Source organism: Lagopus leucura, unplaced genomic scaffold (genome assembly GCF_019238085.1).
Source record: "Lagopus leucura isolate 7727_CA_CO unplaced genomic scaffold, USGS_WTPT01 Super-Scaffold_100002, whole genome shotgun sequence".
Taxonomy (NCBI): domain Eukaryota; kingdom Metazoa; phylum Chordata; class Aves; order Galliformes; family Phasianidae; genus Lagopus; species Lagopus leucura.
Genome location: NW_024962263.1, coordinates 50376833 through 50399979, shown reverse-complemented (window position 1 = coordinate 50399979; position 23147 = coordinate 50376833). Strand labels below are relative to the sequence as shown.

General features: G+C 39.9%; 1 protein-coding gene across 1 annotated transcript in view; it reads left to right on the top strand.

Annotated features, from left to right (window-relative positions):
- Window positions 1–23147, top strand: part of LOC122179260 (ethanolaminephosphotransferase 1-like) — a 48203-nt gene that overhangs the window by 10884 nt on the left and 14172 nt on the right. Inside the window, exons 2-6 of the mRNA XM_042870023.1 lie at window positions 1718–1786; window positions 6145–6253; window positions 8156–8230; window positions 12583–12851; window positions 18416–18524. Of these exons, the coding sequence (XP_042725957.1) occupies window positions 1718–1786; window positions 6145–6253; window positions 8156–8230; window positions 12583–12851; window positions 18416–18524 (631 nt within the window). The remainder of the gene's footprint in view (window positions 1–1717; window positions 1787–6144; window positions 6254–8155; window positions 8231–12582; window positions 12852–18415; window positions 18525–23147) is intronic.

Genomic DNA, 23147 nt, shown 5'->3' with positions numbered 1-23147 from the left:
AATTTGCAGTACTATTTTCAAATAAAGTTCTGGTGCAATCTCATGTTAATGTTCATTCATTATAATATGGATGTTTTACCAAGTAATTTGCTTTTCTGAGAAGCTGTGAACATTAAATTGCTGAGGATTTAACGACCTTGAGGTTAGTAGCTTCTTTGAAGCAGAGTGTTAAACTATATAGATTTTAAGTATTAGTTTTGCCAGGAGAGAAAACTCAAGCATATTTTTTCCATGTGCATTTCCTTTCATCTGACTAGAAGAAATTACTGTATGAGAGAAGAGCAACTTTCTGTTCTTCTTCACATCTCCTTAATGCTCTTTTCCTTCCCAGAGGACTGTGGCTCATCTGCAGATGGAAGGAGGATCAGTGTGAGGGTTTTTGGAATGTCTCTATGTAACCTGGTCGTAATCCTCATGTGTTTTTACTAACAAACAAAGATTATTTTGATTTTTTGTTTACTTGACTTTGGAAACCATCAAGCAAACAAAAATTTCACCACGTTGCATGTTTTCCAAAATATATCTATGTAAGAGTGAGAAAATAGTTCCAAATAAATGAGATTATTTTTCCTAGTCTCCTCCTGGGAACAAGTAGTTGTTCAGGAAAGCCAGTGCATACCTTGGGTAGAAAGCCCCATTTTGCTGCTGTTATTTAGCAAGGATTGTATGACATTATTCTTGGTTTTGAAGGGCTGAGGTGAGGAGGAGAAAGTCAAAACAGAAGGACCAGGAGCTGAGGTGACATCCTGTGCCTTCTTGTCTAGGCATGTTTGAATTAACAGAGGCTGCTGGTCAGTAAGTTGTCACATACCTCAAGTAGTCTTTGAATAACATCTATAGTAAGGATGTGCCTCAGTAGTGCTAATGAATACTTTGATTTTTTTCACCCCATTTTCAGAGGATTTCCTCCATTCTCATCTGAATTAATCACCACCTGACTATTCTATTAGCATAAGGATTTCATAGCTTTGTATTACTGTTATTTCTGGTGTTAATATAGGCAAAGTGCGTGGCTGGTTCAGACTAGGCAGCATGTACTATCAAAAGATCAATCAGTCATAATAACAAAGGTTTGAAAGACCTTTCAAGGGGACCTTGAAGCCCATGCATCTCCAACCCCCTGCCATGTGCAGGACTGCACTCTAGCAGCTCAGCTGCCCAAGGCCCCATCCAAACTGGCCGTGGGTGCCTCCAGGGATGGGACTCCACAGCTTCTCTGGGCAGCTGTGCCAGCACCTCACTGCCCTCTGAGTGAAATATTTCTTGCTAGCATCTAAAATAAATCTCCCCTCTTTCAGTTTAAAGACATTCTCCCCGTCCTATCACTGTCTGACCATTTAAAAAGTTGTTCTCCCTCCTGTTTATGAGCTCCCTAATTATCCATCAAAAGATATTAAATCAAAAATACATTACAAATGCAGAGTCTTATAGGACAGCTTGCAAAATGATGAAGAGTTTAACAGTAAAATGCAACTCTTTGCTATTTCATCAGCCCAAATCTTTCTGTTTGAACATAGAGATACCTGCAAGATAAATGTAAACCAGGTCAGTGCTTTCAAACTAAATTCAAGCTGTAAGAAGGGTCATCAGTATCAAATAAATTTGCACCAGTCACACCCAGAATTATTTCTCTTAGATGTTGGATGGTATCCAGTGATGGAAAAATATGTATGGAAAAATAGTGCTTTGTTTTAAATCTTCGCTTTTTTCCTCACAGTACAGTGCTGTGGATACAAATCCTTTATCAGTGTATGTCATGCAGCCCATCTGGAACAAAATCATTAAGGTAAGAGTCTTACTAAACAGAAACGTCACACAAAAATGGAAGAATTTGTTTTAAATAGAAGAAGTATTTTCATTTAAGGATACGTATTGATCAGTAAAGCTGAAATTAGGACATGTATATGAAAGAACCCGTATTACTGGATATATAGCTATATTTAGGATGAATATGTTTGGATTTAGATGTGTTTTTTTTTGTTTGTTTGTTTTGTTTTTTTTTGTTTTTTGAAAAGCAAGGTTGTATCTTTTTCTTTACCATTATGCAAAAATCATCAGTTTCGGTTATATCTTTCATTAAACAGCTTTGCAGGCATTAAAGGGTTTAAGTGGTACACATTATTTTTGTTCAGCATATGCCACCTAACAACAGTGTGACTGAATCTCTGCTGTGCAAGTGATTTTATGCAAGTGCTGTCTCATTTTCTCCCCTGGGTACTTGCTCCAGGGAGCCAGACGTTTCTCTAAGAAGCTGAAAATGAGAGCAGTTACCATGATCACCATAACGATTGGGAGATGGCATCTCTTGAATGCATTATGATCTTCAGTTCTTAAATATAAAGCTGCTCAATATTAGTTTTGCTGTTGTTGGCAAAAGCAGAAGCTGGATCTCAATAATCGTAAACTTTATTGATCTTCAAGGAAGCAGAGACCACTGCATCTGTCTCTGAAGTGGAAATCTTTGGATTGGAGTAGACTTGAAAGGAAATGTATATGCAAGAAAATGTATGCATGCGGTCAGAATCTGCCATATTTGGGTTTTATAATCCAGCTGTTGCTTATGCTCGATATAGCAGAAAATTGTAATCTCTTGTGCATTACCTCAATGTAATTTTGTAATTGCACATCCTAACTTCAGAATTAGAAAATAACTGGAGCCGATATGAAAGAAATTCCAAGACCCAAGCTGAATTCAGTGATTTAGTTATGAGAAATTTGTTTCCATTTCCATCATAATGTGGGGACAAAAAATGAGAGACCCCCACTCTGAGTCCCATGCAGGAGATGAGCGGAGGCTTTGCTGCATGTTTGCTCTGCGATCTGAGGGATCCAGACTGAAAGAAGAGCACCACAAAGATAAACCTACCTTGGGGTTGAGTTCTTCTGCAGCTGCAGAGTTTTGGAATAATAGTCATTGAATCATAGGATGGCTTGGGTCCTCAAAGATCATCTAGTTCCAATCATCCTGCCACGGGAGTTTTCCTGGAAGGAAAGCAGTGCATTGTTTGTCATACTCACTGAGCACAAGGCGATAGGTCCTTTGAAAAGTCTGACCTCTTCAGATACCTTCAACCTCCTTGTATGCTAGCTGAGTATGATTTTGTCCAGAGTAGAAACCAAAGCTGAGCACAGGGCTGAAAGTGAGAGATAGGAGTGCAGAACCAAGGCCTGTAGAGTTGCTGCCTGTAACCTGTGTGAAACTATAGATTAACAATTTTTTCTGCATGTTATTTAAAATTATTCTGATTATGCAACTGTGGACATTTCTTCTTAGGAATTATTTAATCCGTTGCATGATTCTTATGCCTTTAATTAAGGTTTGTGTTTTATAATAAATAACCATCACATGCTGTCTGGCAGATAATAGGCAGCATTACTTGGCTACTGCACTCTTCTTCCTGCGTTTGTATTCATGAGGAGTCACGTCTGTGTGGGAACAATAAAAGGAGGAAGTCCCAGTAGGAGACACAGGTGTATGCCATCTCCACTGAAGTCAATTAACCACCTCCCCAGGTCCCTTTATGAACTTTGATTTTATTATTAGAACTGTGCATGAGTAGAATTCTAGCGGTCTCAGGTGACCTACTTAAGGAATATCTCAAGTTTGAACAGAGCCTTATAGAAATACAGGTACTTCTCAACTCATTATCCAAATAGGCAATCAATTGTATTAAAATATTTGTTGTCTGTATTAAGGCTTTTAGCATGAGTGACTGTGGGCCTGTTAAAACAGGCATCGGTATTTTGTAGAAGTAGGTTTTTTAAAAGGTTGAAGTATGGAATGGTTTTGCAAAAGAGCAGATATGATTCTTCCCACTGGAGCCTCCAGCTGTATTAATCGTGTAGTGCATGGATGTGTTAGCTTTCTGCTGTCTGTTAATTAGACAGTAAAGATCCAAAAAGTGTCCTTAATTAGTATACTATGGTGCTAGTGAAGTCAGGCTTTGGTTTTCCAATGTATTTGTGAAGTTAGTCATTACTACACTTTAATTTACAATTTATGAAATAAGACAATAGTAGTGTAATGCTTGACAAAAGAATAAGGGATATTGAATACAACAACAGAGATTTTGCACTTGGAATATTTTCCAAATACATGGGCAGTTTAGGTCAGTAAAGGATTGAAACAGTGACTGTAATGAGAGGAAGGGATCTTTTCCTAAGGACACAACTCCTGTAACCGTTTTTCATTGCACATCTGCTAGCCAAAGGATTGGACCTACCTGTAAAAGTGTGCAATCCGTAAAATACAGGTTTGTATTTGTACTAAAATCTCTATCTTAGTAAGTTCCAATAGGATGAGAGAAAACGACCTTAAGTTGCATCAGGGGAGGTTCAGGTTGGATATTAGGAAAATTTTTTTCTCAGAAAGAGCAATGAGGCAGTGGCACAGGCTGCCCAGTGAGGTGGTAGAGTCACCATCCTGGAAGCGTTCATGAAGCACGCGGATGTGGCACTGAGGGATGTGGTTAGTGGGCATGGTGAGGGTGGGTTGATGGTTGGACTAGGTGGTCTTAGGACTTCAGTGATTTTATGGTTCTGCATCCCCTGTACAGAAAGAAGGAGGTGTGCTCTGTCACTTACATCCAGAGCATGCCGCTGCTTTACTCTTCCTCGGGAGTTCCCTGAGAGGAACTTCGGCAAACGTTTGCCATCAATTGTTCTGAGGGCTTTAGAATTGGGGTTTCAGAAATTCAGAATGATATAAGCATACATCTGCACAGCAATTGTGTGCATTACATTATGTACTTCAATTACTGTAAGATCTGACATACAGTATTTTAAAATTAGTGACAAAATCCTAGTGGTAAAGAATGCAGCTATCAGAATTAATATTTTTTCCAACGTTATTAAATAAAGCAATGAAGATACATAGTTGAAAAGTATTCAGAAAATTTCATCTGACTTTTGAGTTTACAGTGCACGTTATCAGTTGTACTGATTATCTGGAATATTATTCCTCGGCTGTACAGTACTAGCAAAGCAAGGATCTAATCATGATGATTGATCTGTCCAACATTCTTATTTTTATATACAATTTTTAGGATAGAGGAAATATAAAATGTATATAAACTAACATCTATTCATCCATCTGTTTACCTATTCCAAACAAATTAACGAGTTGGATTTCAAAACAATATTAGTGTATGAAATTATTCTACTCCTTTTTTCTACAATATTTATGCTGTTTTCTAATATGTTACAGTGTTTAAGTCCACCTTCATATACATTTTCAGTCCTAAAACAGTCCAGAGGATTTGATTATAATCCTCCAGTATTTTTATATTTTGTATATATCAGTGGCTGCTGTTTGATCAATATTTGTGCACATGTTTTCTGTCTAAAAAACAATGCAGGATGCTGTGTATGTAACCTCAGAAAACATTTTGAAGCAAATGGGCAATTTGGAAAGAGCATTGCCCTGATGGCAGTATAAAGAATACCTTAAAGCCATAGGAGATAAATGGTTGAAAAGGGTTAATGGGACAAAGAATTACTGGCTTAGGAGGAAACAGAATCTGTTTCTACACTCCACAAAGTAAAAAAAAAAAAGAAAAAAAGAAAAAAAAAAAAGTAATGTTTATGATTTATAGGTAAAGATGGAGACCCTGCAGAAAGTTACTGTCTGGAGAAGTAGGGAACTATTTGTAACACAGAGTTCTTCTGAACCTAGAAGTGTATGATTTTGTTGCTATTCTGAGTTGGGAATTATTAGCATACTACAGAAGAGATTTCCTTGCTGCAGTTGGAAGTAGGAAGCCTGACAAAACCCTGCCACGTTGATGCTGAATTGCCACACTGGGGTGCTGCAGGCCTCTTTCGTTTGCAGTATACAGAGCAATGAGAAGCTTTCCCTTGTGTTGAAGAGAAGAAGGAGAGCACGTAATTGAGGAAATACAACATTTTTACATTAAGCTTTCACTGCAGTCTCGAAGATCAGGCAAAATGATGACATGTGAAAATAAAGCACTTAAAAAAAAACCTGAATGGTAAATTCAAAATGGAAAAACATTCACAAATCTAAGTATTACTGACGTTGTTTACAGGCTTCTCATCTCCTGATGAAAACACGAAACATTTCATCAAAATAGGACTTTTAATTTGAAACCTGATTTCTTAGATTTCTCCTTTTCTCTTTAACAGATAGTGCCTTTGTGGATTGCTCCAAACCTGCTCACCTTTTCTGGATTTGTCATGATTTTAGTTAACTATTTTCTAATATCTTTTTATGACTGGGACTACACTGCTTCGGGTAAATATCCTCATACTGTAATTTATTATTATTATTATTATTTTTTACAATTACAATTTCTTATGTATGATACAGGGGAAACAGATACCTGAATCTTCCTCTCACTCCCATAATGTACATATAGTAGGGTCTGACCTCATGCATGGCATGATAAATTTAGATCTTTTTTATTGGAAAAACTGAATTTCATCCCTAAATATAGGTTTCAGCATATGCTGTTCGAACTCTATGATAATATCTCATTTTATTTAAAGTCCATGCCAGGATTTTAATGAACACTCAAAGAACAGCCTAACATTCTTCATAAAGTTTTCATTGGTTTCACATTTCCTAATACCTGAATCCATGTCACAAGTGTGTTGATTCCCCTTCCATTTTTATATCCTTTCACTATTCTAGACTCCCCCAAAAAATTTCTAAACAAATGTATCCTGAAATTCTCTCACTCCAAGTCCAAATCTCCATTTTCTCCTTGTGAGAGTCCAAGTTGAAAGTTCCTTGGAGTTGTTCCTGAGTGTAGGCATTGTTCAGTTCTGGTCTTCTCAGATCAGTTGTTGAAAAAAAAGACCTACAGCCAGTAGCAAGCTTCTCCCAGATAACTAATATATAAAAATATTTGCTTTTCTTTAAATTAGACAATCTGGGGAAAATTTAGCACTCCAGCACTTCATGTTCCAGAATAACTGCATTAGACTTTTTAAATCACTTTTAATTTCTTATGCCTGTGGTTGGATTTTGTGTGGTAGTCTTTTGTAGTATGTATATTACAACAATTCTGTGGGAAGAGTGATGTGCAAGCAGTTTTGGTACAAAAATAGTCTTGTATGAACATCAAATTCTGAGGTGTCATGAAGCTTGGGTTGCCTATATTCATACTTCAACACTTGCCTTTCAATCAATGAAGCTGATAATTACCAAGTTCTGTAATAGTAGAGAATCCAGCACAGAACCTTTGACAGGATAATTGCATTAGGTGGATACATACTAAACATGAAGGATTTGTGACAAAGTTTGTTCTTTTGTGTGTAGTCTGCAGGCCTGCTCTTAGCTTCACAGGAGAACAGCATCCATCATTTCTGAATTGAAAACGCTCATGCAATCCAATGAATCTTTTGAATATTGCATATCAATTTCATGCACAGGATCAGAAATAAAAGCCCCAATTTCCTGGACAGCTGTCTTTCATTCTGCAGTTTGAAAACATGCAGCTAGGAGCCAGGAAGCGCCTTCTTCTCTTTCCTGCTGGCAAGGCAAGGCACTGAGGGGCAGGTGGTCTGAGGGGCCTTGCCTCAGGTGCCAGCCTCCCCCTGCAGTCCTGGGTGCAAGCCTCACACATGGGTGCTGGATGGAGGCTGCACATGAATGGCTGCTGTGGTAGCCCTTACTGGGTTACAGACAGTTTAAATAGAACACCCTTTGGAAAAACCATTGATTTCTTGAAAAGAGAAAAGGTAGCCTTGGGTTACTGACAGATAACAGAACCTTGGGTTCAGTCCAATTCAACTTTCTTTTTTGCATTCACTCAAAGTTATCAGGCACCTTATCAAAAGGAAAAAAAAAAAAAGTACTAATATCTGACCTAGTCAAAAGGGTTACCCACACTAAAAGGGTTACCTATTATGACCTAGGCAAAAGTCTCCTGTTCGGATTTGTACGGAAAACTGATAAACAAAACCCGTATTTACACTAATAAAAATGATCAAGCTTAAAAACTACAGTTTCCAGATGTGTTTGGTTTTTGTTTTTTGAAGGATTTTTCATAAACATTAACTAGTTTTCTGATATTTCCTTCAAAACATTTCACTATCTTTGACACTGGGGGCTCATCAGTGGCAGCTCGTTCATGTCTGTCTGTCCGTCTTGGTGGAGTGCTTTGATATTAACCACTGCTGCATTTTTCAGGTACCAGCCCTGGACGTGTTCCAACCTGGGTGTGGCTGTTCAGTGCTTTTACCACCTTCTGCGCTTATGCCTTAGGTAAAGTACGATGGAATGATTGATGCTTCGTATAGTTTGATCTACTGGCTCCCTTGTACTGCTTCCAAAAGAATCATAACAGAGAAATTATTGATCTCTCTCTAAGTTCTAAGTTGAAAATAAAAATAAAAATGAAAACCAGGAGGGTTAAAAAACCACCAATTTTTAAAGATACTTTTGTGCTCCTATGAGTGCTCCCTTATCTCTCTTCAAAGTGTAGATGTTTGTGAAGTTATAATATAAATAAAGATCATTACATAGCAGCAGTTATTGCTGGGTTTTCTGAAAATGGTTGGCACACAGGAGTGATGTTCTGAAAAAGTACCTGACACCTGCATTTTCAGAGATTGCTTTCAAAGTCAGGGAAAATAAAAGACAAAGCAGAGAGAAAGGAAAATGAATGTAGCATTTTAATCTGAGAGACACTTCAGTGCTTATGGCCTGTGTCAGCAGAGAGGGTGTGGACAACTCCATTATCCTGAGCATCTAATGGAGATGGGGTACTTTTTTTTTTTTTTGTCTCTTCTAGGGCTGCTTTTCTTTAATAACATATCAACAGCATTTTTTGTTTTATATTCCATATTTACTTTTACCAGTATACCAAGATAGTATTTCTAGGTCCAGCACACCTTGCTGTGCAGTTGTGTGAAGCTACACCTCAGTGAGTTCAGATGTAGACATAAACTGTTGCAGGTCTCAGAGTGACATCTGCACCAGATGGATACATTCCCCTCCAAAGCTAACTCTGAAAAAGCAGGCAGTACATCAGAGCTCATTTTGGGAGGGATTCAAGCTGATATATTTACAAGCATTGCACAGTATTGCATGGAAGTATCTTCTCTTCTGGAGCTGGTTCTTGTAAGGCACTGCATTGTGCAGCGTAGCCATGTAGTTGTGTGCCATACTTCAGATATCTGGACTAGATGCCTGTGTTCTACACATGCTGAGCACTTTTAGTGTCAGACTCATGTATGTGGAACTATCTTCATTAGCCCTTTTGTTTTCCATCGTGCAGACACTTCCCTCTGTACTTTGAGTACCTTAGCATTTCACATTCACATTGGAGTTTGTGCCAGAACTACTTTCTGCAGAATGTCTTTGTTTTTGTTTGTATCATAAACATCACTGGGACAACCACCACTTGACATTGATTACCAGTCAGATTTCCTAAGCAACTTTCCTTAATCGTTATCAGAAGCAGCAGCTTCTTTTACATCAACTGTTTTCTTTGTAACTGTGAGAAAGTTAATCAAATAGCCGTTGTTTCATAAATAGGAATTTCATAGGAATTTATTGTATAACATCTCAAAAAGCTGTCTGGATATTGAGCTTTGGAGGTTTTTACAGTAGATTTTGCCAGTGAGGCCTATCGTTTCTAATACTTGGAAGGTAGGGAACATGATGCTGACAGTACAAGCAATAATGAACTAATGTATATGTAGATTTTTGTATCTGCTGTCCAAGCCACTATATAAAATATTTAGTCTCAGATTTAATTCTCTATGGCCAAAGTTTTCCCTTTGGAAGACTGCAAAGAGCCATAGTAACTAACCAAATATGCAACTTAAATCTCTCTCAGCTTCTTTTTAATGACACAGTTACTCTCTCCAAATTCCCTAACATACTGCTCTTTTTTCCCCCTCTTTGTTAAGGTGGCTTGGTTAATTTTCCCTTTCCATAAAGGGGACTATTTTTCACTATTATTTTGAATTCCAATGCTTAAAAGTTATATAAACTTTAATAAAACTGAAGATTTGTGAACCTTCATGATAAATAATACGAGAATTCTAAAGCAACAGAAATGTGATGCAATGTATGTCCACTATGGCATACAGTTATTATCATAAATGATTTCAAACTGACACCTAAAGCAGAAAATATTTTCAATACCTTGAAAAGCTGGTGAAATTGAATGGAAAAAAAAAATAAAAAATATATATATATATATATAAGATTTTGTGAAAGTCTAGTTTTACATATGCTTTACAAAGTTACTGTATTTCTTCCCACATGCGTTATAATTAGAAGCAGTATGCTTCTTGACATTATTCATGTAAGATTTTTTTAAAATTAAAATATTCCAAAAACATGAAGGCCACTGTTTCATTGTGATGTACATAGTTTAGTATCTTATGTGAGTATTCCCTTGAGAAAACCTAAAATAACTTATGAATAGACTGTAATGTGACAGAAGGCACAGCACTGACAGCAGAGAAGCAAGATCCTAGGCTACGGCAAGTGAGGGCTTCCTCAAATACAACAGCTGGGGACAGAGAAACAAAGGAAAGAAACTTCTTACCTTCAAAAGACCTCCTGGATACAAGGATCTCCAACAAGACACCCTTGCCTCCACTGCCAACCCTTAAATGAAGTCTGGGATCCAGGATCCACCCTTTCTTGTCACTCAGGTTCATTGCATACACCTGAGCTCCCCTGGGTTGGTCCTGCCTTCTCATCAGGTTCTCAGTCACTGGTACAGGTTATGACTAAGCATTGCCACTACAATAGACCAATCTTTTATCATCCTCATTTTTTTTAAAAAAGAACTAACCCTAAAACTGAGATCTGTCTAATCTGGGATAGATGTTCTTGAAACAAGAAAGACCATACAGTGCTCAGTGTTCAGATATCTGATTGCTAGCTAAGTTTCAGAAGCATCATTTAACAGACTAAAGAATTTCTGCACTTCTAATACATTATTCAGGTAACCTCAGGCTTATACGCAGTTTTCTTTCTGCATGTTTCAGTAAGGTGCTGCTAACTCAATGGCAATGTTAATGGAGAGAGAATGTGGCTTGAGAAGGGAGCACTTTGAGGTTTTTAGAGCTGTGAGAACTGCCTCAAGACATTTGTATCTGAGGCAAGAATATCTCACAGCTGTGCAGGTGTGACAATAGGGAGATAGTCTACATTCTGTGACAAAATGAAATTCCATGTTTTTCTGGTTTAGTTCCCTGAAGTATATTTACATTAAACAAAACCCAGTGCTGCCAAATAATCCAGAAAAGCTGCATATGATCTATAGCAGCTGTGGATTTTGGTCTCACTCTGCAAAATTGTCCCTTCAGTCAACTCGGGGTTAATAATGCTATCAACAGCCAATAATTGTTGGCTGTGGTAACTTCCAAGTAAAATAATAATAAAAAATATATTCTCCTAGCTATTACACCAAGTAATTTTTAAGAATTTTTCTGTTTACTTTTTCTGAAGAGGTTCATCCTGTGTACTGAACCTTCTCCTGCACTGAACTTTAATAAAGAAACTACTACTAAACATCCTCACCAGCGGGGCTGCATAGCAGAGTCTGAGGGCATGATTTGATAGTAAGTTTAAGACAGTTTTTGGCTGCCAGGCCTTCCACCTCCCTGCCTTCCCCACCTCTCCTTTGTGCCAGCTCCATTGCTTTTTGTATTTCCCAGAGCCAACTCTGTTCAGTGACCCAGACCTAGAAGAACACAAAAGGTCTGGCTGTTTTTCTGTGAGCTGAGCAAGCTGCATGTCTTCCCCTGCTCAGCAGCAGGGAACTCTCAGGGTGGCTCTGGCCACAGTGACAAACCGTATTGCAGTGTGAGAGCCATTACAGCGCTTGGCCATCTTTCAAGCACCAGCTCCTCACAGGGAGCGGAGGGGCAGCGCCAAGCTCTACTCCCTGTGACAGTGACAGGGCTTGAGGGAACGGCACGGAGCTGCATCAGGGGAGGGGAACTGGGGTTAGGGAAAGGGTCTGCACCAGAGGGCAGTGGGCATGGAGCAGGCTGCCCAGGGCAGTGGGCACGGCCCCGAGCTGTTGGAGTCAAGGAGTGTTTGGACTATGCTCTCAGATATAAGGTGGTCCTGTGGAGCCAGGGGTTGGGCTCACTGATCCTTGTGCATCCCTTCTAATTCGGGATATTCTGTGATTCTATGAAATGCCTTAGTAAATCTACCCACAAGCATTCTCCGTGAAATGTCAGAATGCCCACAACAGCAACAGGTGGGCATGAAGCCATGTGGGCACTTTCCTGCACGTTCACTGAGACACTGTCTGCAGGGACTGACATGAAAGTGTGTTAAGGCCACTGGAGACAAATGTTTCTGAATGTGTTTCTAACGGTTGTGAGGATGTTGGCTTTTAATAGAAGAACTGAGGTAAGAACAATATTACATGAGAACTGAGGCAGTCCTAAATATGCTGGTTTTGAGATGACTGTGCTTCAGTTTGCTGTCAAAAGTGCATTTTTCCCAGGTACATATTGCAGTAAATTGTATGCATATATATATAAAAACATATATGTAGTAAAGTCTATGTGAGAAAACTACTCTTCTTGTTGTGTTCTAATCCTTTGTTTCTTTTTCCTTTCCAACCCTTTCAGATTCCATAGATGGGAAGCATGCTCGAAGGACTCAGTCCAGTAGTCCTCTGGGAGAACTGTTTGACCATGGGCTGGACAGCTGGGCTACCTCCATTTTTGCACTCTCTTTTTTTTCTGTCTGTTCCCGGGACAATGGGAAGACTGGAGTTTCTGTATATACAATGTATATGTATTTAAGCATTGTCTTGTTTAACTTTATGTGTTCACACTGGGAGAAATATAACACAGGAGTTCTTTTTCTTCCTTGGGGATACGATTTAAGCCAAGTGGTAAGTATTTATCATTCCTGTTTTATTTTTATTTTTTTAACTATGTTAGTGTTTGCATAATATTACTGAAATAGAAAAAAAACATAGCTCAAGGCAAATGTATTTGGCTAAAAGTTTGAGTGTGAAATTGAATAACCCTAGAAGTAATTTAGAAAAATTTCCTGCATTTGCAAAGAAAGGGCATTCTCAAGCAAATTATCAGCATTGGGGATTCATTGCCTTGTGGGAAAAAAAAAGATTTGCAGCAAGCTTAGCAACTGGATGGCATGCATGAGAATGTCGTTTAACTGCCTTTGATTTGTGAAATTAACAAAAATTGTTATGGTCTCCAAAGCCGTAAGCAATTTCCCACCAAAACTAGGTTCTGAACAGTGTGCAAATTAGTCCAGAGTTTATTAAAGTAATTACACAGGTGTGTACTAGGCCTGACCAGTTCTCCTAAGTCTTAAACTGAATGTGATAATATAAACAGCACTGTACATATTCAGTGAGCATCCACTGTTGTCAGGTGATTTCCACCCTTGAAAAATGTTAGATTAATTATTTGGGAATTATGTAAACATGATTCAGAACGCGAATCATTTATCAGTCCACAGCCACCTTGAAGCTGACTTCTTGCCCAGCTTACAGCCCTGCCACAAGATGGACATCTTCACAAACACGAGCAGTGAGGTCGCCGCTTGCCGTAGTGACCTCACTGTGCAAATGAATGGTAGCAGTGGCAGCAGCATCACGTGTTGCCAAGGGCCCTGTGCTTGGATTTTGGGGCTGCCTAGTCTCTGAGACAGCCAGATAGCCAGACTCTTGCAGTCTGAAAAGCAAACTCACAGAATTCTGAGATTCCTGTCCCAGGCATGGGATAAAAGATACAGCCATAATTGAAAAGAAGTCTGACAAACATTCAAATATGTGTGTTAATGGAAATATGGTATTTGAATTAACGGCTGCAGATGTATTGCTGTAAACATAATCAGAATCCAGTTGTTTGAGAACAGCTCGGAGACGGTGGTCCAGCTGTGGTGCATCTGTTTTATCTCCTAGGAAATAGGTTCTGGGAGAAGAAGTTGGCTCAGCACTAAGACATTAGGCAGCCAGCTGGTCTGCGAGTTTCTGCTGTGTCTGTGCAAGGCTTCTCAGTGAAGTCCTTTCAGCCAGAGATGAATGGCTGTGCTCAAACCAATTTCACTTGTTGCTTGGGTGATCGCCACAGATAAATATATGCACATTTAGAAAGATCTTTTTGATTGCAACCTCATCAGAACTGTGTGAGTGCTTAAATGTGGGAGTGGATATCAACTCATGAAGCCGTACTGTTAAATCTTCCAGTGCCTTTCAGTGACCTAGGCCCCTGCAGCAGCTTTCCCATCTGGGAAATAATGTAATAACATTTCCCCACCTCACAGATTTGTGGTGAGGCTTAATTTCAGTAGAGTTTGTAAACTGTTTTGATTATCTTGGATGCAAGGTGCTAACAAGTGTTACTTCCTCTTCCCCTTTGATGCGGAATTGCTGTCCTATGTGCTTTCTTTCTAGCAACTTCTGTGATGATTAACTTACAGTCAAAATAATAAGCATATAAATGTAAGGGTTTTTTAATGCTCAATTGCACAATCATCAACAGTGGTGGTAGACTGTATTATTGAAATGTCTCTACGTCCGTTTTTCCATCTGCTAAAATCAGCTTTTGTAGTTGTGATCGTCTGTGAGCAAAAAAACGAGACGTAACGTGTAGATAGAGGTAGTATTTTTTACATTAGTTCAAAGCAAATATTGTGCACATCAGAGAGACCCATATGTATTTTTTTCTGGCTGTGCTAAGTAGTCCAATGAAAGACATTAATTCTGGAATAGACACTGCCTTGCTCTTGTTTTTCAAACTGGTCCAGTAATGTTGTATGATGGGTGCACTCTTCATAAAATCGCAGTGTTATAGACCCACTTGGGTTCGTAGAGACCTCAAAGATCATCCAGTTCCAGCCCCCCCCCCCGCTGCAGACAGTGTTATCCATTGCTAAACCAGGTTGCCCAGTGCCCGATCCGACTTGACCTTGAACACTTCCAGTGACTGGATACCAAGAACACCAGCAAATGGCTAATGAGAAACAAGAAAGAAAATGCTTTTCTTGCTGCTTTGGTTTTTTTTTTTTCCCCCTCAACTTGTCCACCAGATGTTGCCACAGTCACATTCAGAGGAAGAGGGTGAGGCAGCACTTGCAGGCTGTTTTCAGGCTGCTCCCATGTTCACGATTTCCTACATGGCATTCCTAGCTGAGTTGCTGCATGAGCATGCCTCTGCGCTCTGTCTTAAACGATTCCGCTGGCAGTATGATGTGATTGCATTGGCATGCCAGAAATTCAGGTGGACAGGTCCTCTGCTCCAGCTTTTAAAACGCATGGCATCCAGGAACATGGGATTTCATTATCATTACAAAGCTCAGGAAGTACTGCTTTTAATATAAGTGTACAGATAAGTAACTTAGAATCATGAAATTACAGAATCATAGAATCACCAAGGTTGGAAAAGACCTCCAAGATCATGTAGTCCAACTGCCCACCTATCACTAGTATTTCCCCACTAAACCATGTCCCTTAGTACAACATCTAAATAATTTCTTGAGTACCTCCAGAAGTGGTGATTCAATCCCCACCCTGAGCAGCCCATTCCAGCTCTTATCCACTCTACCACTCTTTTGGAGAGGAAATTTTTCCTAATATCCAACCTGAACAGAACACTGCTGCTGAGTCAGCTCCATTGCATATAAACACGGATGGTCCTCTGACCGGATCTGCGTTAACTTGGTGTTAAAAGAGCTGTTGTACCCTGGGAAAAACTATCTTGTTACGAATGGAGACATTTGTGGAACTTTGTTGATCACATTTTTCTGTGTTTTGATGACTCATTAGAGCTGGTAACCTAATTTCAAGAGCTGAGCTGTAACTGGCACTCCAATTAGCTCTGATTACAGCAAACAGCCCTTTATGGGGAACTATGGCATGTAAACCTGAGATACAGCTTTGATAAGTGTGAAGGAGAGTCAGTCGAGGGGCTGAATGTTAGTGGGCCCAGCATCAAGGAGCAGGGCACAAGGCTGCCTTGTACTTACTACCCTGCAAGCAGAGAGGAGCAGCCTCTTGGCACTGTCATCCTGACAGTTTCTGATAGAAGTTTCTGTCCAACTCAAATGATTCATCAATTCTGTGTCATATTGTTGGAAGGACCATGATGGCTTCTCCTCCTGCCTGGTTCCTAAAAGAGAAGGCTGTGGCATCTTTCTGAGCACTGTGAGATTTAGTGGGAGCAAGGTGATATCACAGGTAAAGGGGAAAGCCCACATCTTGCATCAGATCCCTTCTTTCTGAACCATTTGATTACGATTTCACTCAAATGCTACTTAGTTAATTAATCCCTCAGTGTGTTTTGTTGTTTGCCTGCCACGTACCGTGTGTCTAAATGCAAAATGAGCTTTTTTAACATACATAAGAAACCGTGTTTATAAGCTAATTATGCCAATTTCAACTATTTCTTGAAAGAATAAATGTTGGGGAAAAAAGGAAAATTGAAAAATTGCACATCATACTAAAGCTCTTGTGGGAAATCATTAATTTTTATTATTTTAGGAAAATACCATACTTACTGTCAGTGTAAAACTTGTGTTTATGTGACTGTACTCCCTAGATGTTCAGTGTGAGTACTGTGTTAATGGAAAGTACTCCAAGGCATGAGCAATTAATACTGGTGTAATGTGCTAGAGACACTGAATATTGCACTACAATTCATGTCATTTTTTTGTGGAATCATAAAAATTCATAAGCATATCCAGTGTAGTTTCAACAAAGATGAAAAAATGTTTGAATTTCTTTTCTGTATAATTCAGTATACCCAATGAGCCTGTATGCAAAACACACTAACCTACACATTAACACCATCTGTTTTCAGATTCCTATCTCTAGTAAGTGCTATTGCCTCCTCTTAGATGAGATCTTGAGACAAACCTGGAATTGGCCTCATCAGAAGCCACAGAACCCAATACCACATATGTCTGATACTTGCTTGCAATACAATCTTTACTATTATTTACTATATTTACTATTATTTAATTTGGACTTCTTATTTTACGGAAGTTTGTAATTATGCTTATTTGCTCGTGACTAGCTTTATACATGAAAAGTACTAAGTCCAATCAGTAAAAAGCTGTCTGTCTTTTCTTAGGTAGAATTACACCTTTGCACTTGGGAGCACTGCTGCACATTTTAATTATTATTATTTTTTACCATCAATGCCTTTTAAAACAGTCTAAAATACATACAGCTTTTTAGCATACTTAGTTTCTGTCTAATAATTTTGACAGTCTTCAATTTCTGCTAGCACAGCTTAAATCCAGGGACACAGCCAGCTTCTCATTGCCCAGGATTCTAAAAGAAACCTTGGAGAGTGCTGCAGTGAATTCACAGCGGTTATTCCTACTGATTCCAGTGATAGCAGGGGCTTGCTTACAATTCTCTAGAAACCAAAATACCAATGAATTGAAGCCAAAGAGTGTTTCTCCTACACAACATCTGTTAAATGAGAGACAACCTCAGCCTGGGAGCCTTGAATCCCCCAGTCCCAAGGCCGGGGATTTCCCATACGGCACGTTGCCTCAGCGCGCCCGTTCCTAGAGGTGTGCTGACATCTGACAGTGATGCCCGTGAGTGTTCTGCCAAAAATACTGACTGTAATAGCGGATAATACCGAAGCTCCTCTTTTATTGCTCGCCAAAAATGTCTGTTCAGAGTGCAACGTGTGAGGGTAAATTCAGGCTCTGTCAAAGCCAGCTGGAGTTTTGCCCTCAAATCTGATGGAGCTAAGAGTTCATCTGTCATGTCTTATGGATAACATAATGCAGTCTCCTTAGGGAGCCAAATGTTACCTCTGTTGTAGTGGGTTGTAAAACCCATTATATACATCCTTCATTTAGACCAATATTTCTCAGAATCCTAAAACACAACTTTTGCTCTTGTTCCTGCTCTTCTCCTTTTGGTTCTCACGCAGGAAATTGTGTGTGCGGTCCTATGATGCCCCATTCAATAAAATTCTTTAAAATTTATGTAATGATAGGGCAAGAGCCTTGAATTTAGATACGGAGAAGTGAATGAAGTCAAATACAGTGGTATCTAACCAAAAAAACAAGCTAAGCAAAAAGGTAGTAAATTCTATCATACGGTAAGGCTGGAAAATATTTGTGATCCCAGAGTGAGAAGCTGTACTGAATGGAAAAAATAGAAGTTACCAAGTGTTACCTGAGAAAAAATAAGTGAGTATGCAGTCTCCTCACGGCATTACAAGTAATGTGACTGCTTGGACTTAGAGGTACAGTGAATTTTCATAATTCACTGTTAATCTTGGTCCAGAACAGTTCAGGGAACTGAACCAGACAGCACAGACTTAGCAGTGGTTGGCAGGGCTGCTGGCAGCCAGCATCAGGTGGAGAGCAGGGCTGTATTTCTGTTTGTACTGAGATGGTAAGCAAAATTCTGTGCCCTTAGGAGGAAAGGATTAAAAATGTGTTATCTTTTTTTCTTAGGTGTTAATAACAGCATATCTGCTCACTGGCATTGTTGGTGTGGAAGTTTGGCAGAAGCCTTTCCTGTTTGGTTATTACATTACAGATGTTTTAGTAATCTTGCTTATAGGTAAGTGCCCGGATCCATAAAGAACTTCACTGTTATTTAATTCCTTTGATCAGATAATTCCCTATTTTGCGTATAAATTCCCTTTTCCTTTTGCAAGCATTGGCCAGTCCCAAGCTGACATGAATAGAGGTGATTAATAAGAGTCTTACTGGTAAACTTAAGCTGGAAATATTTTTCCTCACTGAATTCATATCTGTTGTATACAAATAACACAAAAATCGTTCCTCAGTTATACATGCAGATCAGTGTGCTGTTCTGACTGTTTTCAAACACTCACAAACTTCTACTATCAGTCAGGTAAAATGTTGCTCACATTTACATACGGTAAAAGATAAGTAGTTCAGCCTGCAGCACACTACAATCCAAAACATCATGGATAGAAGAAAGATATTATTTAAATAACGAGAGGAGGCAAAGCTGTAGATCTAGATGGTTTCTAAGTTCTGTTTTTAGAATTACTCTCAGACCAGAAGTACACATTTTTCATACACAGCAGTTGCCAGTTTGCTCGTTGCTTGACACTGTCAGTGTATCTTGAAGTAAGCAAAGAGCACCTTCCAGCTGCCACAGCTAGACTAAGAACATGAGTTACATTGCAATGAGCTAGAACAGCAGTCTTAGATACAAAGGTGTGCATGTGGAATGCTTCAGTGTGTTGATTGGAAGGTGACAACATCAGCATATGTATTTTTCCAGGATTTCTATATGAACTTACAAGTAATGATAAGAGGGCACAAAACAAAGGGTTTGGCACAGGCCAGACAGACAGAAATGGCCTTGAGCCAGATAGAGGACTTGAGAAAAGGCTATCACCCAGATCCAACTCCAGCCAGGGTCTGCCAACATGTTTGTTGGGGTGCTTCTAAACCTGCTGCATTTGCACAGCTTCGTGTTGTCACCTGCCTGCAGAGATGTCTGCAGCATCTAAAACTGATCCTGTGTGACTGAAGTTGAGCAGTCTTTTTATTTGTCAGGACTGCTGTGAGCACAGAGAAAAAGGAAGAAAGGAAAGGGCAAAAGCAGTTGGCTGCCCTTTTGGTAAGCAATGCAAGGATCAATCTGGCCGTGTGCAGTGAGGAAATGCCCTCTGGTGGGAAGAGGGAGCTCTGTCTGCTCCGGGAGCCGTGCTGCAGAGCCAGAGATGGGTGCTGGCTTCTGAGTGAGCCGTGCTGCTGGGGTCTGTGAGTGCAGAGCTCCATCCACACTATCTACATCATTTCTGCTCCTCTTGTCAAGGCACATGACAGCTGCCTCTGTGAGGATCTGGATGCACTTGGGAAGTCATGGGTGAAAGTTAAACTCAAACTAGTCAATGTATTAGGAAGAACTGTGCTAGGAAAGCACATTAGCATGACAAAATCCATAGAACTGAGCATCTTTTTTCATATTCTACTGCAAAGTGAAGTTTGATAGAATGTTCCTTTAGATTTAGGAAGAAGCGCTGCTTCTGTCTAGTGTTGCATGGCTGGATTCCTAAGCAGGGAGCTGAGTACTTCTTCCATCCTTGTCCTAAGCAGAGGAAATATAACTGAGAGCCAAAACGTTTCTTTGAAAATATTGTTTCTTGCACTTTGTCTATAATGCCGTTAGCAGGGCAACTTTTGCAGCTCAATTATACCTTTAATAAAGGTGTAAAGTATGCAATGCTTAGTAGCATTCTGATCCAGACAACACTTCAGCTTTGTCACAGGTATGAATCCCAGTTCAACAACAGTGCTTAGAATGTTTTATCACTGGATAAACTGTGTGCTGTAAATCTGGATATATAAAGTTTTTAGAAGCTTGCAGTAAATCCCAGGAACCCACTGTGCCCACTGAAAGAGCATTGAGGTAGCCCGCACCAAGGGCAGAGCACACCTTGCTCGGCCAGACCTGTTTGTCTCAAGTCACCTCCCTGCAGCATGCTCAGCTCACTGCCTCTGTGGCCACTCAAAACCCAGAGCAATGCAATAGGGCCTCTGCAGCTTTTTATGAGTTTCTTTCCCAGAACTCGGAGAGGAGCCTTTAAGCCCTAACTGCTATCCTTAACCATCTGATGGCATTTAAGAGTCAGCAGTGCTCACTCTAACAATAGACCTGCACGTCTGCTTCATCAATACTTGGCCAAGAGCGTGCCTGCAGTTTTGTGCTTTTACTGTTCTGTACACAACAGGAGTTCAACTGCTGAGCTGTCACTTTTCTGAGCACAGCTGGGCTTTAGCTAGCTAGTACCTTTTATAGTGGGAAGAAATCCAAACAAGAAGCACAGGAGTCGAGTTTTTCAGATGCATTTCCTGGAGTTTCTCGGAGAAAAAGAAAAAAAAGAAGAGCCCACATATAACCTCAGGATGAACTCCACTCCAAGCACATCCTCAGTGGAAGCTGCGGTATCACCAGGTGACATTCACTCCCCCAAAAAGCAATTTTTATCAGGTGCCAGAACACAGAAAGATATACATAAAAACCACAGTGATACCGGTGTTTAGATTAGAAGCTTTATGAAAACCTCCCAAGAGAGAGCTTTACATATGTCCCTGGGAACTGTCTTGCACACAGTGAACACCTGTAGGAAGGTCAGCACTTGGGCTGCTGAAAAGTGCCCTCGGAGGCCTTCCTTGTGAAGCTGAGAAACTTCTGCAGAGTGTTCTGTGGGAATTCTGCTACCCAGTGAATTGGAACATGTAATTTTTGCAGGCAGTGAATGCAATTCCATCCTGAAGCTCCAGTCCTTATGCCCCCTAACACACACCTAGCTGAGCATCAAACAAAATAAAAAAGGCTGTTCTCTGTTTCCAGAGCCTTCTGGAGAGAAATACCTTTGTTTTCCTGCCTTCTGGACAGAAATACCTTTGTTTTTTTCCCCCTCTTATGGCATGAAAGTAGCCAGACCTTTCTAAAGTTATGTGCCTGTGTGCTCAGCTGGAACTAATTACTTCTGCTCTCAGCAAAGCTTTTGTGGATGACACTCCAAAAGCCCCACTGGGATTTAACCACAACTGTCCCATAGCATTATCTGGCTAACAAGGGTCTCTTCAAAGGGCACCACTGGGGTGAGACCCATCATTTATTTTCACCCCTCCAGGATGCCCCAAATACCAGGCATTCCCTGTCACTGCCTTATTGGGTTGAGAGCCATATAAAATATTTACAATAAGCATTTTAAAACAGTCAGTTTGCTACATGCAGTCTAGTACCAAAAATGATGCCAAAAGATGTTACAGACTTTATACAAAGATTTTAATTGACAGATAAAAGTCAGTAGTTTAAGGAGCAGCATTACCAATTGATTATGGTTTCTGTCTCACATTGCAATTACATGACCTATGATAGGGTGCATGAAGCTTTTTCATACTCAAGACACACACACTAGCTCTCTGTGGAATAGATTTTATAACATGCAATAAAATCTGAGCTCAGGCTGCAATCTTTTCCTCACTGGAAACATCCATGTAACTGTTTTCCTTTACTTGACTGTTTATTTCCAGGCAACTTACAGGAAATGTCTTTCAACCTATTAAATTCGTTCAGAATTGAATATGCAAAGTGTTATCAGTCATATCAGCTTCATTCCTTAGGGTGCCATGTTGGAAAAACTACTCCTAGGTGCACAAAAAGGTTCCTGCTCCTCCTCAGTATCAATTGCCGTTGCAGAACAATGCTTTGTGGTTGAAAGATCGCCAGAGCATAGAGTGGATATGCGGTGCTTCATTGGTGTGTGGCACACGGTGCCGGCAGTTCCGCCCTCCAAACCCAGGGGCACATTTGAGTCTGCTCTATCTGGTGAGCAGCAGTGCCCACATCTGAATCGTGGAGCTTGTGGCAAAGCTGGCGCAAATTTTCAAAGTACAGGTTTGAACATGAAATGTTCAGTGGAGTACTAACAGCTGTCGTAGATCGGAAACTTGAACTTTCTCTTAGAGCTGGAGCCAAAGGATTCAGAATTTTTTCCTACGATGTGAACTGGATTGGGTCCTGTACTCTGCAAGGAGTGTGTGTGCCTTGAGGTTGCTCATTTCTCTGAGCTACTTAAGTACGTGAAATAGGGAATAAGTGCATAAAATAAAACACATTAGCAGCAAAAAAAACTAATGATCAGACCAAGCTGCATTTAAAACATGCCAAGTATTTCAATTCTGTAATATCGAGAAAGCACAGTTATTCATCTAAAGCAGTTCTTAAACGATGTCCTATACTGTATGGATTGAAGGAGGACAGAGAAGTCATACAGCTGGCAATTATACAACAGCCTGTTCCTTTTTCCATGTAACAAAATTTTAGAAGGCCATGGTCAAACAGCCATCATCTGAAATGCACATTTCTTTAGTTGAGTTTTTTTTGGTCCAAGTCAGTGTTATAGTTAAAACACACCTGATATTTTATTCATTTGAATATATCTCCTGCAGGCCAACCCTTCACAGGACATTTATTCCCGTAAATCCATTCAGTAGATCTGCATCACAGCAGGCAGGCAGGTTTCTTCTGGCTGGAGCAATCTGGACACGGCCCTCTACTTCTTCTCTGGGGCACAGTTGCAAGTGAAGCAGCTTGCTTTCCCATGGAAAACCGGTGATGTTGGGAGCCTTCATAGCAATGCAAGGCACTGATCACAAAGACAACTTAAATGCACTTCTGATGGTGGAAGGA